This window comes from Python bivittatus, unplaced genomic scaffold (assembly GCF_059951505.1).
Source record: "Python bivittatus isolate LINGU-HERP-01145 unplaced genomic scaffold, Pbiv_v1 ctg000700_np1212, whole genome shotgun sequence".
NCBI lineage: Eukaryota > Metazoa > Chordata > Lepidosauria > Squamata > Pythonidae > Python > Python bivittatus.
In genome coordinates, this window is record NW_028277098.1 from 42,730,888 (window position 1) to 42,745,261 (window position 14,374).

Here is a 14,374-nt window from a genome sequence, read left to right on the forward strand (position 1 = left end):
ATTTGTATTTTGCTTGTTTCAAATATGTTTATCCTTGCCTGATTAGTTACTTTTCTCTGTTTATGTTTATGTTTTAGAATATCTATCATCCTTTATTGAAGCAAAATATGCACATTTAAAAATCTAGATTAGGCAAAAATGATGGCACATACTCATAGACAATACCAGCACAAATAGTTTTATTGCTTGAGAGGGAGGTGCAGATAATGTCCCATCCAAGTATCAAAGATGACCATGTCCTTGCCAAGGAAGAAGGAACCACAGTAACATGGAAGGAGGATCCAACATTTTCCTCCCTGTGCATTCTTTCTTGTGCACTACTTCCCCGATGGCACTACCACAAACAGCCCTCACCTTCTAGTCAACCAACTAGCCAGCTGCCCAGTAGGCATCAGTTTGAGGGATTCTTTAGAGCAGCATTTCTCAACCTTGGCAACTTTAAGATGTGTGGACTTCAACTCGCAACTTGCAAGGCTGGCTGGGGAATTCTGGGAGTTAAAGTCCACACATCTTAAAGTTTCCAAGGTTGAGAAACACTGCTTTAGAGTGACACATTGTGTGGTAGCCAGAGTAGCTGTCTTTCCAGTCCAACAGTGAGGCCATGTCGTAACACATCCCTTTAATGACTGTCCCTAATCTCAGAGTGACATGGATAGGGTGGCCAGCAAGGACGGCTCTCTTCTCCTGAGAGCTGTGTGCCTAAGCAAAATGACAGATTAGGAGCTGGCTACATTTTCCAATCCACCTTGGTCTGATGCTCAAAATGGCTGCTGTATTGTGTTCAGCAGTAGACTGGCTCTGGCTCCTAAACCATAACTGCTCACCTTGAAACTTTTGGACTTCAGTTTGCTATTTCTCATGACTTGGGCCACTGAAGTCAATAAGATTGTTTTGGAATAAGCAAACCTTAGATAATAAACTTGTACAAAACAAATCTCACAGTACAGACAGGTGGTGATTAATGTCGAATAGTGCAATATTTGATTTTGTGCAGATTATAAATTGGTACCAGGTCACGTTTAATGTGAGCCAAAATTCAGTTAATGTGAGGGTTGCGCATGAGCAGTTGAGGCTAGCGCATGCACAGTTGATGGGGTTATAGATGCTAATCGTTGTGTGTGCAGAATGAGAAAAGGAAAGTTCCATTCAAGAATAGCTCAAAAAAGAACAGCCTCATTTTGAAGAACTACAGTAGAATACAGGAGAAGTACACTTTGGATATGGGTTTATCCTCCAGCTTGTCTTTTGTTTACTTGATTTATTTTAAATATTTAGGAGATCTATCCATCTATCTAAAAGCTATATAGGAATTATATTTTTAAAAAAAATGTTTTTATTTTGTTTTCTATAACTACTCTGAGACTGTTAAAAATAAATTTAAGTTGTAAGTATATTCTTTTAATCTTTTACTGTTATTTCATTAGTAAACATATAAACATTTATGTCTATTTTCATTGCCTATTTCCATCGAGCTGGAACCAATTACCTATTTTCCATAGAAATGTCACTTTGAAAAGTGCAAATTTGAATAATCTTACCTTTTTGTGGGATTCATTATTAGCACTAATTGAGACCTACCTGTATCTATAACAGTGACATCTAAATAATGTCGATCATAGCATCAAGGTGTGAATAGCACAAGTATGCAATTACATCATGACATCTGACATAATCATGTAAGTTGTTTTCTTTGTGCAATGATATCCTCCTCCTTCCGGTGCCCGTGCAAAAATGCCTTCCCCACTTTCTGGAGGGTGAGGGGAAGCAAATGATACAACTGATGCAAATTCCATAATTCATGCAATTTGTGTGATGACATAATGATGCACATGGCCTCATTGTGGTTTATACCAGACATTTATGTAAATATATTCATTTTATGCTCTTTCAAGGCATCCAAAGTCAACTGCCTATAGTTGACAGTTGCTTCATTCTTGTATAATGGTAGGGCTATAGCTAAGTTGAATAATCCTATGCTAAGAAAGACTGTTAATAATGACCTTCTTCTGTGGCTGTGCACACTTCACCAATTCATGGAAGAATGCTTTTTGGGAAGTATTAGGTCTAATGGCAACCAATAAACCATGAGGTGCAGCTTAGAGAATATATTTCAGTTAAAAATGGAGTAAAAGTCTGAATTTCTCGCAATGTGCATTCAGTACTATCACTTGAAATGTGATAAAAATGTTTTTAAATGATAGATGTATTATGTATTTTATGTATATTTATGGTTTTAATGTTTTTGTAAGTCGCCCAGAGTCCCCCACTGGGGGGAGATGGGCAGGGGAGAAATTTGATAAAATAAATAAATAAAATAAATAAATAAATGTTACTCTTCTCTATCACAAAACTTGGCTAATTCTGCCAGCTATTCTGAGATAAAAAGCTGGAAATGTTGTAAGAAGGTAGGGCAACAATTGTTAAATGTTTTCACAATGCCTCCTTAGATAAAATATGTAAGAATAATCAATTGTTTAGCTTGAAAATGTTAGCTGAATTAGTTCAGAATTAATTATTCACATCACATTCAACAAAACTCTGGCCTTGCAAAGGCCATTAATGTTCAACTCAGTCAAAACCTATTTTTAGTCTGGTGAGATATCAGAATCATAGAAGTTCTTACAGTTTTTCCAGGGGAGATCCGAAACATCACAGATCTCTGGAAACTCCATGAATGTTCACTTACATTGCTTACATTGCTATTTCTTCAATAATTCCATGGCACATAGGTCTTCTTCTGATATCTCTTATGTCATCTGATATCTCTTACTCAGCATGCTAATGAGAAAAGCTTGGCTTACTTGAATTTCTATCAATTCTATATTTTGGAACAAATAGTATTTTCTAGTCTCTATAACTTTTAAAATAATAATCCAATGTATTTTGATGTATATGCAATTAAATGGAAACAAGCTGTCTCCTTCAAGCCAAGCTCTGTTCCTAGTGATTTCATAGATGCAACCATGTAGTTTTCTTGGCATGGAGGCACAGTGCCATTGCCTTCTTTGGGGATGTTTTTTCAGCTTCTGATTGAACCTACTGCACTAGGCATGCCCATTCTGCTTAGCTTCTAAGCCCATGTAAGATCAGCCAGCATCTCTTAAATGTGCCTAAAAGAAAATGAGCATATAGGCATTCTTCCTTATGTACATACTGTATAACCCCTAATAAATGTTTTATTATGTCCATTACATTATGCAAACTAAATTGTTAGATTTCCACCATGATTAACTGAGGACCACCTCCCCCTGATCACATCAGCCCATCCCATTAGATTTGGCAGGGAAGATATGCTACGGGTTCCATCAGCCAGGGACTTGTATTTGGTGGGTCTCAGGAGGAGAGCCTCCTCCACCATGGCTCCCTCCTTATGGAATATTCTCCCTCCTGAGGTTAGGCTCGCTCCTTCCCTGCTGTCATTTAGGAAGTCCCTCAAGACCTGGTTGTTTCATCAGGCCTGGAGACTTTAGGAACCAGAGACATTCTTAGATGGCTCCACTGTAAATCTGCTCTCTCCGTGGGGTTTGTATATTTTAAAATCTTTTTTTTTTAATTGTGATGTTTTTAATAACTTTTTATCTTTTTATAATGACTGTTTTTATTCATTTGTTATTTTAATTGCTGTACATTGCCCAGAGTTGCTTTATGTGAGATGGGCAGCTACATAAATGTGATAGACAGATGTTTCTGCAGTTAAGTTTAGGCCTACATCACACTTTCCAACCTAGTCTGCAGCACTGGCATTTTCTAGTGTTATCCCACCAGGTGCTAAGCAGCCATTTCCAAAATCAGCTAAGGTTGGCTTGGTGTGGCCACCAAGTGGACTCAGCAAGATTACATATTTCCAAAGGAAGAACAACCAGAAATGTACATAACACTATTTGACACCCTACCTGGACTAGGCTATTAGAACAGAGCAATGTGCCAAGAATGGTTGGGGGAATTGGTCACATCAATACACAAAGCTTATGTATGCTTCTCTTGGATTTGTTTATGGACAAATTATTGTGCATCCAAATATTCATTTTCAACTTTTGTTCTTTTTTTATCAAGACTGTTAGAGGCAGAGGCAGGAAGTAGGCCAGTGAATAGTTGAGTATACCAGAGTATCTCCCCACCCCTTGAAGTCAGATGGGTGAGACAAGAATTTGCCCCCAGGGGTTTCACTATAGTTCAAAAAGGTTGTAGCACTTTGTTTACCTGAGTAAAATAAACTATTACTGAGTGAAGCTACTTTTGCTTATGCAGTCCATTATTTGAGTTTAGCAATGTGGTTATGCAAAATTTCAAGCAAGGTTATGAAATGTTTTAGAAATTACATAAGCATTCCTTTAAACTTTCCTTGTATTGCTTGTAGGTTAATGTATCGTTCCTGCATTGTTTCCATTTTCATGTAGTCAAGGATTCCTCATCTGGGTTGTTCCAACTTTTTGTGGTCGTGTTTTGGCTTGTATCAATGGATAAACCTTGTTCACACCACTGAAAAATATTTCATACTGGAAAGTTTAAAAAAGAGTTTTGCATTATTTGCACAAACATCTTCTACACATAAGCAGTCAGGCAAAAATATAAAGATAATAGTCTTGTGTCCAAAGATTCTTCCAAAAATTATATTAACTTATTACTATGCATAATGAACACTGCCCCCAACATCAATATTTCTGTAGTGATAGCTTTAGTGCTTTGCATATTTAGAATGGATATTTGAAAAGGCTCCTAAATAAACACTGCTGGACATACTTCAACTATACATGCTTCCATATTTTGAAAATAAAGACTATAAATTACAAATATGAGACTTTTATAAAAAGGTCTGCAGTTATCATGGAACAAAAGGGAATGTCTTCCTCCAGTTGAGTTCACTGCCTATCTATGTAGTTTTCTTGATAATAATACATAATGAATTGTCAGTCTTCTTCTGGTATATTTTCCCGATTTTTCAGTAATCTATCTCCTTGGATTTTGAGTTTCATATATAGCCTATCCTGTTATTTGGCTGCAGGCCTGGTGTATTGCTTTTAAACATCAGATGTTATTTCAGGATGGTGCTGTTGCCACAGTCTTTCCAAAGCACTTTGAAGCTGAGATGATGATTGTCTTCTCTCTTACTGACCTTGGAATGCTAAGAACACAACGAGCCACTAAGTCCTTCTCTCCAGTTGACCAGATTCATAAAACTGCAATTCACTCAATGCCACACCCAAGTTACTCCCAACCTTGGAGCTACAAAGCATCCCTTCCAATCTGCTTCATTTCTGCAAAAGAAGAGAAAAAATAAATAAATTTCTAACACCATCATTCTTTCCTTAGGGATATGCAAAACATTTTATGATCAAAATATTGCAATCCCAGAGCATATTATTTCAACCTTATGGAAAGTGTTTCAATGTCAGAATGGGCTATTCAACTTTACCAGAAGTGTTCTAACCTCAAAATGGCTAATTATGGGTTCAAGTCATTTCAACAGGTCAATTTCCCTTACCTCTGAGTTTCAGTACATGTTGCGTGCATTCACCTGATCATTAAATAACAACAATAACAATAATGGAGTTTTTGTAACAGGGTGAAGCTGCATAGCTACCAAGCCATCATTCCTCCTGTATTAAGAATCCTTTTGAGAACTGCAAAGGTGGAGTGAAATTACATCATTTATTTTGCAACCGGATGCTTTCTCCAATGCTTCTCATAGATGTAGACTACAATAATGACTAAAATGAGAAAGAAGAGATGATTAATTCTAAACAAATGCATACATCCAAGCTGCAGAAACTGGAACTTATTGTAAAGGCACTTCCACACCCAACTGTTGCACTCCACTGGTGTAATCAAAACTTCTCCTCTTCCTTTTGCACACAAAAGGTACATTCTGTTCTACCAAAGTAACCCCACCTCCCACAAGAGAAGTTGTGTAAGAATGTTATTCAGACAAGCACAAATGCAACTTTATCAAAAAGTGCCTGACCACTCAACCCACTACAACACAATCAATACAAGCTATGAAAAGGATAACACTACCATACATCAGAAACATCTCAGAAACAACCAACAGACTATTAAAACCACATGACATCACTGCACGCAAACCAACTCAAGCCCTCCAAATCATCTTAAGTATACCAAAAGACCCAGTAGCCCAAGAAGAAAAAACAGGAGTCACTTACAACAGGGGTCCCCAACCCCCGGTTGTGGACTGGTACCGGTCCGTGGCCTGTTAGGAACTGGGCTGCACGGCAGGAGCGGTGGGTGAGCAAACGAAAACAGCTGTTCCCCATCGGTCACATTACCGCCTGAGCTCCACCTCCTGTCAGATCAGCAGCGGCATTAGATTCTCATAGGAGTGCGAACCCTACTGTGAACTGTATATGCGAGGGATCTAGGTTGCATGCTCAGAATCCGACACTTAATAATAATAGAAATAAAGTGCATAATGAATGTAATGCGTTTGAATCATCCCGAAACCATCCCCCCCCCGCCCCCGGTCTGTGGAAAAATTGTCTTCCATGAAACTGGTTCCTGGTGCCGAAAAGGTTGGGGACTGCTGATCTACAACATACAGTGTAAGGACTTTAACAGTAACTATATAGGACAGACAGGCAGAAGACTAGCAGAGTGCATCCATGAACACCAACTAGCAGTCAGAAGACACGATGAAAACTCCTTAATCTCACAACACATGGAAAGACGTAACCATAGTTTCAACTGGGAAACTGTCAGTATCTTAGATCAAGCTAAATCCCAAAACACAAGGGACTTCCTGGAAGCTTGGTATTCAGACAAGTCAGCCATCAACAGGCACATAGAGATAAACAACATTTACACACTATTCAAAAGAGACAATAAAAAGGAAACAAAAAGACCAGAACACCTATTTGACAGCAATCAACACCTAGATAAGCAGGGAGTAACACCAGGATTAACACCACACAAACAATCAAGCAGTAAACAATACCCTAATCAAAGAACTATCAACTCAGACAATCAAGCAGTAAACAACAACCTAATCAAGGAACAACCAAGGAGAAAACAACACCCCCACCAACACTGACAGGGCAAGCTACTGTATATAAGAGAGCAAACCCCACTCCCTCCTAGCACTGAAGCTGTTATCTAGCCAGGTAATGAAACATCTGTAAGAAAACAACCAAACTCAGAGAACCCCAAGGACTCCACAATGTAACCCTAAGCTACATATATTCTCTTCTATTGGCAGCAGGAAGAGTTAGGTTTTTTGTACCTCTTTGCTGCTATCTAGTGGTCATCCAGATTTTTGCATCCCCAATAAGGTAGCCTCTGTAGGAACTACTATATGCCCTTTTCATGGATGGGGATAGCCTAAGTCAGCCTTTCCCAACTTTTGAGGTTGGAGTTCTTAGAATTGCATTTAACATGCAGCCCCCACTTATCTGGAGGGAAACTGGTTAGAAAAGATTGGCCTAAACACTTTTGTAACAGGGTGAAGCTGCATAGTTACCAAGCCATCATTCCTCCTGTATTAAGAATCCCTTTGAGTCACTTTTTGTGAGATTATTATTAAATTTATTAAACCAATTTATATAGCCACCCATTTCACCACAGGTGACTCTGGGCGGCGTACAACAAAGCAAAAAACAGTCAATAAATACATTAAAAATATAAATGGCAGCCATATAAATTTGATAAATTAAATAAATAAAGTTCATGTTCATCGTTAACTTCATGTTTACCCTGTCACACATTTTAAGTGGGAATACCTGGTACTTGATCCAGAAGTTGCAGGTGGTGCAGCAGTCAAGATGCTGGGCAGAATGCCTGGTTGTTCACAGATTACACACAGCTGGGAAGTATCACTACTGAAATGTATCCATAACTGGCCATTTATCCTCTACTCAGAGATATCCCTAAGCACCCATGAGGCAAGTGATAACACCTCTTTTTTTTTTTCTCATCACACTTTGTAGCAGATGTTTTCGGCCATGTTCAAGAATATGCACGTTGCTTTGAGATATCAATCCTGATCCAGGAAGCATTATTAAAAATGCTTCAATAAATACAACTCTGTTACCTCTAAAGAGGGTTGTTAGGAATAGGATCCCAGGAGAGATGGGAAAAACCATTATTTTTCCTTACTTTTGTGATGTAAGCTGCCCAGAGTCATTAGGGAGTTGGTCGGCCTCTAAATCCAATAAATAAATGTAAGAGGAGAGGAAACAGCCCATTCCAATCCTTTCAACCTATCCCACTGATTTCAATTCCAAATTTTATTTTAATTATTTATTCATTCATTCGATTTTGGCTCCGCCCAACTCTAAAGCGACCCAGCCTCTGCATTCCTGTATATACTCTCCACTCAAAAATACTGAGTCCGTTGGATCTATTCCAAAGTAAGCTTGGTATAGCAGCCCAGTTTTTGACAATTAAATTCTCAGATTCAAAAAACTTTCCCCAGGAACGCTGCAACGTCGAAACGCTGATATTTAAGGGAAAAGAAAAAGACAATAAAATATGAACCACTTCTCCGACGACAGAGGAGCCGTTGCATTAACAGCATGCGTGTAGCCATCCTTTCTTTTTAATTCGGCTTTGTCATTCTTTCTTTAAACATTTCGGAGTGTAAGAGTCATAAATCTCGTCTAAATCGCTATGTGTAGGATTCCATCCACGGCCGCCTCGGTGGTTTCCATGACGACGAGATCCCTTTCCCACCTCTCGTCACGTTCCATTCAAGTTCGGGCAACAACTCAGCTTCCCTCCTCACGTGACCACCGCGGCTCGGTCGCTTTAGTATCCCGGCTTCAGTCACCGCTTCCGGGTGGGTGTGGGCCCTGCTCTCGTCCAGCCCTAAGGCGGTGAAAGGGAGGGGGAGGAGGAGAGAAGGAGGTTCCCCTCAACATGGCGGCGCGCAGAGCGGGTGGCGGCAACAGAAAAGCGACCGGGAGTAGCGCCTGAACCCGAGCTGAGAGAAACGCCATGGAGAGCGAAGAAGAACAGCACATGACCACACTGCTGTGCATGGGCTTTTCGGATGCAGCCGCCATCCGAAGGGCCCTCCGCCTGGCCAAGAACGACATCAACGAGGCCGTGGCGCTGCTCACCAATGAGCGGCCCGGTCTGCATTATGAGCCGATGGACAGCGGCGGAGGCGGCGGCGGCGGCGGCGGCGAGAACAGCGGACCGGGAGGCCCCCAGCAAGGTGGCGGCTCGCGCGGTGGAGGGGACGGCGACGGCAGTGGCGGTGGGAACGGCGGGGGCAGCACCACCGGCTTCGACCCACCCCCCGCCTACCATGAGGTGGTGGAAAACGAGGTAACGGTCGCCCGGGAGCGAGCCGAAGGTCTGGCCCGGTCTGTGCCGGAACAGCTCCGTGATAGGCGTTCAGCCCGCCGCTGGTGCTGTGTGTGAGAGAGCGGCCGCTTGGCTTTTGTCGTTGGGTTCCCTCTTTCTCGCAGGGCTGGAAGCCTGGACACAGGGCATAAGCATTGCTTGGGAATCCTGCCTTTCTTCTTGAGAGTCCTCAAGCGCTGGGAATCTCAGTTTTTCTCCCTGGGGGCTCCCCGTTGTTTTTTCATGGCCATCCCTGGAATTCAAAAAGACCCCAAAATTAGTCTGACCCTTCTTCACAATTCCTGTGGATTTGATTCCCAGTCACAACTAAGCGGGCTGTCAGATGACTAGGAGTATTAAACAGCTTGATTGCTAGTCTTGTGCATGCGTCCTTGTTTGACACAGTCAGAAGCATGTAGCCTCAAGCCTAGAAAAAGCTGCTTCAGTGCAAAGTCCTATTTGAGTTGTAATAGTGAAAGTTGATGAGTTGGTGGCTTCTCTTTGTCACCTTAAGTGCAGACTCAAACATAGTTTCGTTTTTTAAAAGACACTGACATTGTACGTTGTTCTTCTTTGCTTTGTTTAACCAAGGCACTGCTCAAAGCGTAGTAGTTTTGATGGTTTTGTTTTGATACTACAGTACAGTATTATTTGTACAGTAATAACATTTAGTACACTGTCACATTTTTATATAATTGCTGGATTTTTTTGTTACAAATGGGACATAAAGGCAGAGGGAATTGCAGACCCACATGGTACTGGACACATAAAAAAACAAGCCTAGTTATGCTGGTCTGTGAGAAAAATATTGTGGCACCTGTAATTATATATCTGTGTTAGTGCCAGCGAAACTGCCCCAAGAGAGCATGTGAGATTTCAAGTTCTTCAGATTCCTGCATTAGGTGAGGTAGTACAAAAACATGGATATAGAAAAAAACAACCCCAAAGTCCCCAAATTAAGTTAAATGTGGCCAGGAAACTTTACATTTAGATGAGCTTATTAGTTTTATGAATTAGGCTTTGATAAGTGTTGCAGGTACTTAGAACAACAAAAACAGAAATGTACTGTTTGATCTGATATCATATTTCTTTTCATTCTTTTTGCCTAATTATAAATATTTGAATTTTATCTAGAATAAGCAAGGTTCAGTTATAGATATGTTTTCCATGTTTTCAGGAATATATGGTCAGTCATTACTGCTTTGTTCTATGGATAGTATGTATAATCTGATACCTTCAGGACCAACTGGCCATCGTTTCATTTAGTTTACAGTCTCCATCTTCTCAATGACTCATCATCCAAAAAAAATAACACTTGGTTCTCTTGAGCATAATTTTGTCCCAAAAGCTAACATTTTACATATCCGTATGTTGCTGTTACTTTGTTTGAAGAGACTATAGTCTTCTTCCATAAAAAATGGAATGGTTGCTAAAGATAATAGTAAGGTGCCATCAGATCAGGCCTAAACCATGGTGACTCTATGGTCAGTTGTCAACCAGTTCCCCATCAATAATCTGTAGTTCTTCCAGAGATATTCCATATCCCATCTGTCCTCTTTTTTGCTGACTTCTCCTTCATCTACTTCATGTCTTCCAAGCATATTAGTTTTCTTCATAGTTTATTCTGGATTACATGCACAAAATATGTGAGCCTTTGCTTCACCCCAAGGAAGGACTCTTTATTTCACCTAGAATCAATTCAAGGTTTGTTTGTTTTTTAGTCTGTGGTAACAATTTGAAATATGTGGATGATATACTTTTTTTATCACAGGTTTTTCACTGTCCATTTTTGCTTTCATAATGATTTCTTTTAAGTCATCTTTATTGTCAGATAACAAAGTGGTATTATCCACACATTTCAAATTGTTAGTGTTTCAGTATCCAGTTTTGATTCCAGATGTCATCTCTTCCAATTTCACCTTTCTTATAAAAGATACAAGCTGTGCAAGTTAAAATGTGGTTGCAGTCAGTATGGATCCTTCTTACTTTGAACTACTCTGTTCTTCCAATCTTCTTACAGTAGCTTCTTTATTGTAAATGTTTCTCAGAAAAATAGTCAGGTGTTCTGGTACACCTGTTAGCTCTAATATATTCTATATTCTGGTATGAGCTACATGACCAAAGGTATTGTTCTGGTCAGTAAAACAAGGGTAAATCCCTTTCTTATAATTTTTTTGCTCCCTCCATTATCCATCTTATGTTATGTGGCTCTCTAACTATTTATCAAACATTTCTCTTTCCATGCATGGCAATACTCTGTGAAAGCTCTTAAGTAAAACTTGAGAAATAGTGCATTAGTTTACTAACTTATATTTTTTTGCATCTCCCTTCAGTATAAGTATATAAACCTATCTTTTTTTCATTTCTAGGCCATGCTGCCTTGTTTCTTTTTGCTGAGACAGAGTTGTTAGCTCTTTGACTACATTTTTCCTGCAGCTTTAAGCAGTTCAATGAGGAATTCACCTGTGTCTGGTCCTTTCCAATATGTCAGATAGTCTATTGTCTAACATATCTCACATTCCAGTGGAGTTAATTCCTAAATATACAGTGGCGAGAGAAATTTTGTGAACTTTAGAACTTTCTATACCTTGCAGTACTGTGACCAAGTATGTGATCTGAGCTTCATGTAAGTCTTACTAACAGACGAAGAGATTCTGGTTAAAATAAACAACACACAAAACTGTGTCATGTGTTTATTGAACACACTGAGCCAACAATATTCACTGTCTTTATTGAAAAAGAATATGAAACTTCAAATTTAATAACTGATAGTGCCTCCTATAGCAGCAAAGATTTCTGCTACCTTCTGTCAATCCTACAGATTGGCTTGGGGATATTTTGTCCCATTCCTCTTTATAGAACTGCTTCGACTCATTGATACTTTTTGGCTGTCTTGCATGAACTGCTCAGTTCAGATAGCAACTGGGGCTGCCAGAACTGCCATTGTAAGTCAGTGTGGTCACATGACATTGCACCTTACAACCATGTTGCTTAGTGATGGAGTTCCCGTCCCAATTATTGTTGGTAAGCGAGGAATATCAGTAATACATTCCAGTCATAGAATCACACCACAGAGGTTGCCTAACCTCTTGGCCCAAATGCCTAGGGAACCAGCCAGGTCTTCAGACCTTTATGAAAAGCTAGCAGGGACAGGGACAACCAGATCTCTGGAAGGATGCTGTTCTACAGGGCAGGCAATGCCACAGAGAAGGCATGATTCCTGGGTCCAACAAGGTAATGTTGTTTAAGGGAGGGACCTGGAGCATGCCCTCTTTGCTAGATCTGGTGGGGTGAGCAGAAACAATGGGAGAAAAGCATTTCCCTCAAGTTGCCTGGGCTTATGCCATGTAGGGGTTTATAGGTGACAACCAGCAAATTGAATTGTACCCAAAAGCCTGCAGGGAGCCATTGGAGCTCATGGAGCAATGGTGTTATACGGGTGTAGCAAGAAGTGCCAAAAACTGCCCATGCCTCTGCATTCTGGACCAGCTGCAGCTTCCAAATGCTCTTCAAGGGCTTCCCATATAGAGTACATTACAGTAATCCAAACAGAAGGTGACAAAGGCATGAGTCACCATGAGCAAGGCCTCCCAATCTAGAAAGGAGCTGAGAGTTCAGGAGGGCCCCCAGGTTGCACATCAATTCTGACTGAGGAAGTGTACCCTGTGCCAACAGATAACCTCATCCAGTGGCTTCATGTAGATGTTAAATAGGAGTGGGGAAATAAATGAGCCCACAAAGCAGGGGACTCCGGCTTGGCCTCTCCCCATTACCAGTACTGACTGGAACCAGTCTAGGAGAAAGGAGGAGAACCACTATAACAAGGTGCCTCCCAAACCCCTAAGCCAGGCCAGAAGGATACCATGATCAAAGGCCGCTGAGAGTTCAAGGAGGTCTAGGATGGATGCACCACGCTCATCCCAAGCCTGCCAGAGGTCATCCACAAGCATGATCAGTGCCATCTCAGTATAGTACTGATCTGGGTCTGAATCCTGATATAGATAGTTCTGTAGTTCTAAACTTTATCTTACCACTGTATTCTCTGACTACAAATGTTTCTGTCGTTCTGTAATTTCAGCAAATGGTTTCAGTATAGTTTATCCTATACTTTTAACCTTATTGGCCTCTATTAGTTTCCTTCTATGGTTACTTTAAAATATTCCTACCGTACAGTAAATTTTCCTGTGATTTCTCTGATCTTGTTAAAAACATATCTCATTTTCCTTTTCATGTTATTGTTGACAGTCAATCAAAATATCTTTCCTTCTTTCTTGCTTGACATTGAAAATCTGTGTTCAGTGGTCATATGTTCTTCTTGTTGCCCAAGACTCTTATCTTTTGCCTTTTTTTTTTTTTTTTTGCTAACATGATAGCTTGTTCTGAAATCCACTTGGATATTTTCCTCTTTGAAATTTTGAATTTTGGGCGGGATGTGTGTGTTTCAGCTTTCACGATGTCTCTTATCATTTCTTATAGTCCTTTCACATTACTGTAATGTTCCTTACAGTGCTTTTATTAATAGAAGTGAATATGTGTAGCTCAGGGTTGAACTGTGGAGTCCTTGGGGTTCTCTGAGCTCGGTTATTTTCTTGCAAATGTTTCATTACCCGGCTAGGTAACATCTTCAGTGGTAGCCGGGTAATGAAACATTGCTCAACCGGGTAATGAAACATTTGCAAGAAAACAACCAAGCTCAAAGAACCCCAAGGACTCCACAATGTTTTTATTTTCTGATTTGTATGTCTTCCAGCTTCTGCTACATGTATTCTCTTTAATTTTCTAAGCTTAATTCACTGTTCCACAGTCTGCATCTGGAAGTGTCCTGTCTGATTTGATTGTACTTCTCCATTTTCTCTTTCCTGTTATTTAGTCAGTTTTGTTCAAATGTTGTCACTGTAGTGATGTCCAAGTGTAGAGTCTGTGATTATGTCACTTGAAGCAGGTTTGTCCAGTGTAATTTTTCCAGTAATTTTAGTTCCTCTGGGTCTCCAGTTTTGACATTCTAATCACCTATTATCTGTTACAAATATTACATGTATCTCTTCTTGCAGTTTGTCATAGAACATTTCAGTAT

General features: G+C 40.1%; 1 protein-coding gene and 1 long non-coding RNA gene across 2 annotated transcripts in view; one reads left to right on the forward strand and one right to left on the reverse strand.

Moving 5' to 3' along the window:
• Nucleotides 1-1,362: 1,362 nt before the first annotated feature.
• Nucleotides 1,363-8,858, reverse strand: LOC148214183 (uncharacterized). The gene is made up of 3 exons (XR_015798575.1): nucleotides 7,731-8,858; nucleotides 6,162-6,301; nucleotides 1,363-5,708 (listed from the first exon to the last, which is right to left on the reverse strand). It is a non-coding gene; the product is annotated as an uncharacterized LOC148214183 (long non-coding RNA).
• An 88-nt stretch (nucleotides 8,859-8,946) lies between these two features.
• The window catches only part of USP24 (ubiquitin specific peptidase 24), a 98,110-nt gene continuing 92,682 nt past the window's right edge, over nucleotides 8,947-14,374 (forward strand). The window contains exon 1 of the mRNA XM_088154333.1: nucleotides 8,947-9,282. Coding sequence (XP_088010459.1) covers nucleotides 8,947-9,282 — 336 coding nt within the window. The remainder of the gene's footprint in view (nucleotides 9,283-14,374) is intronic.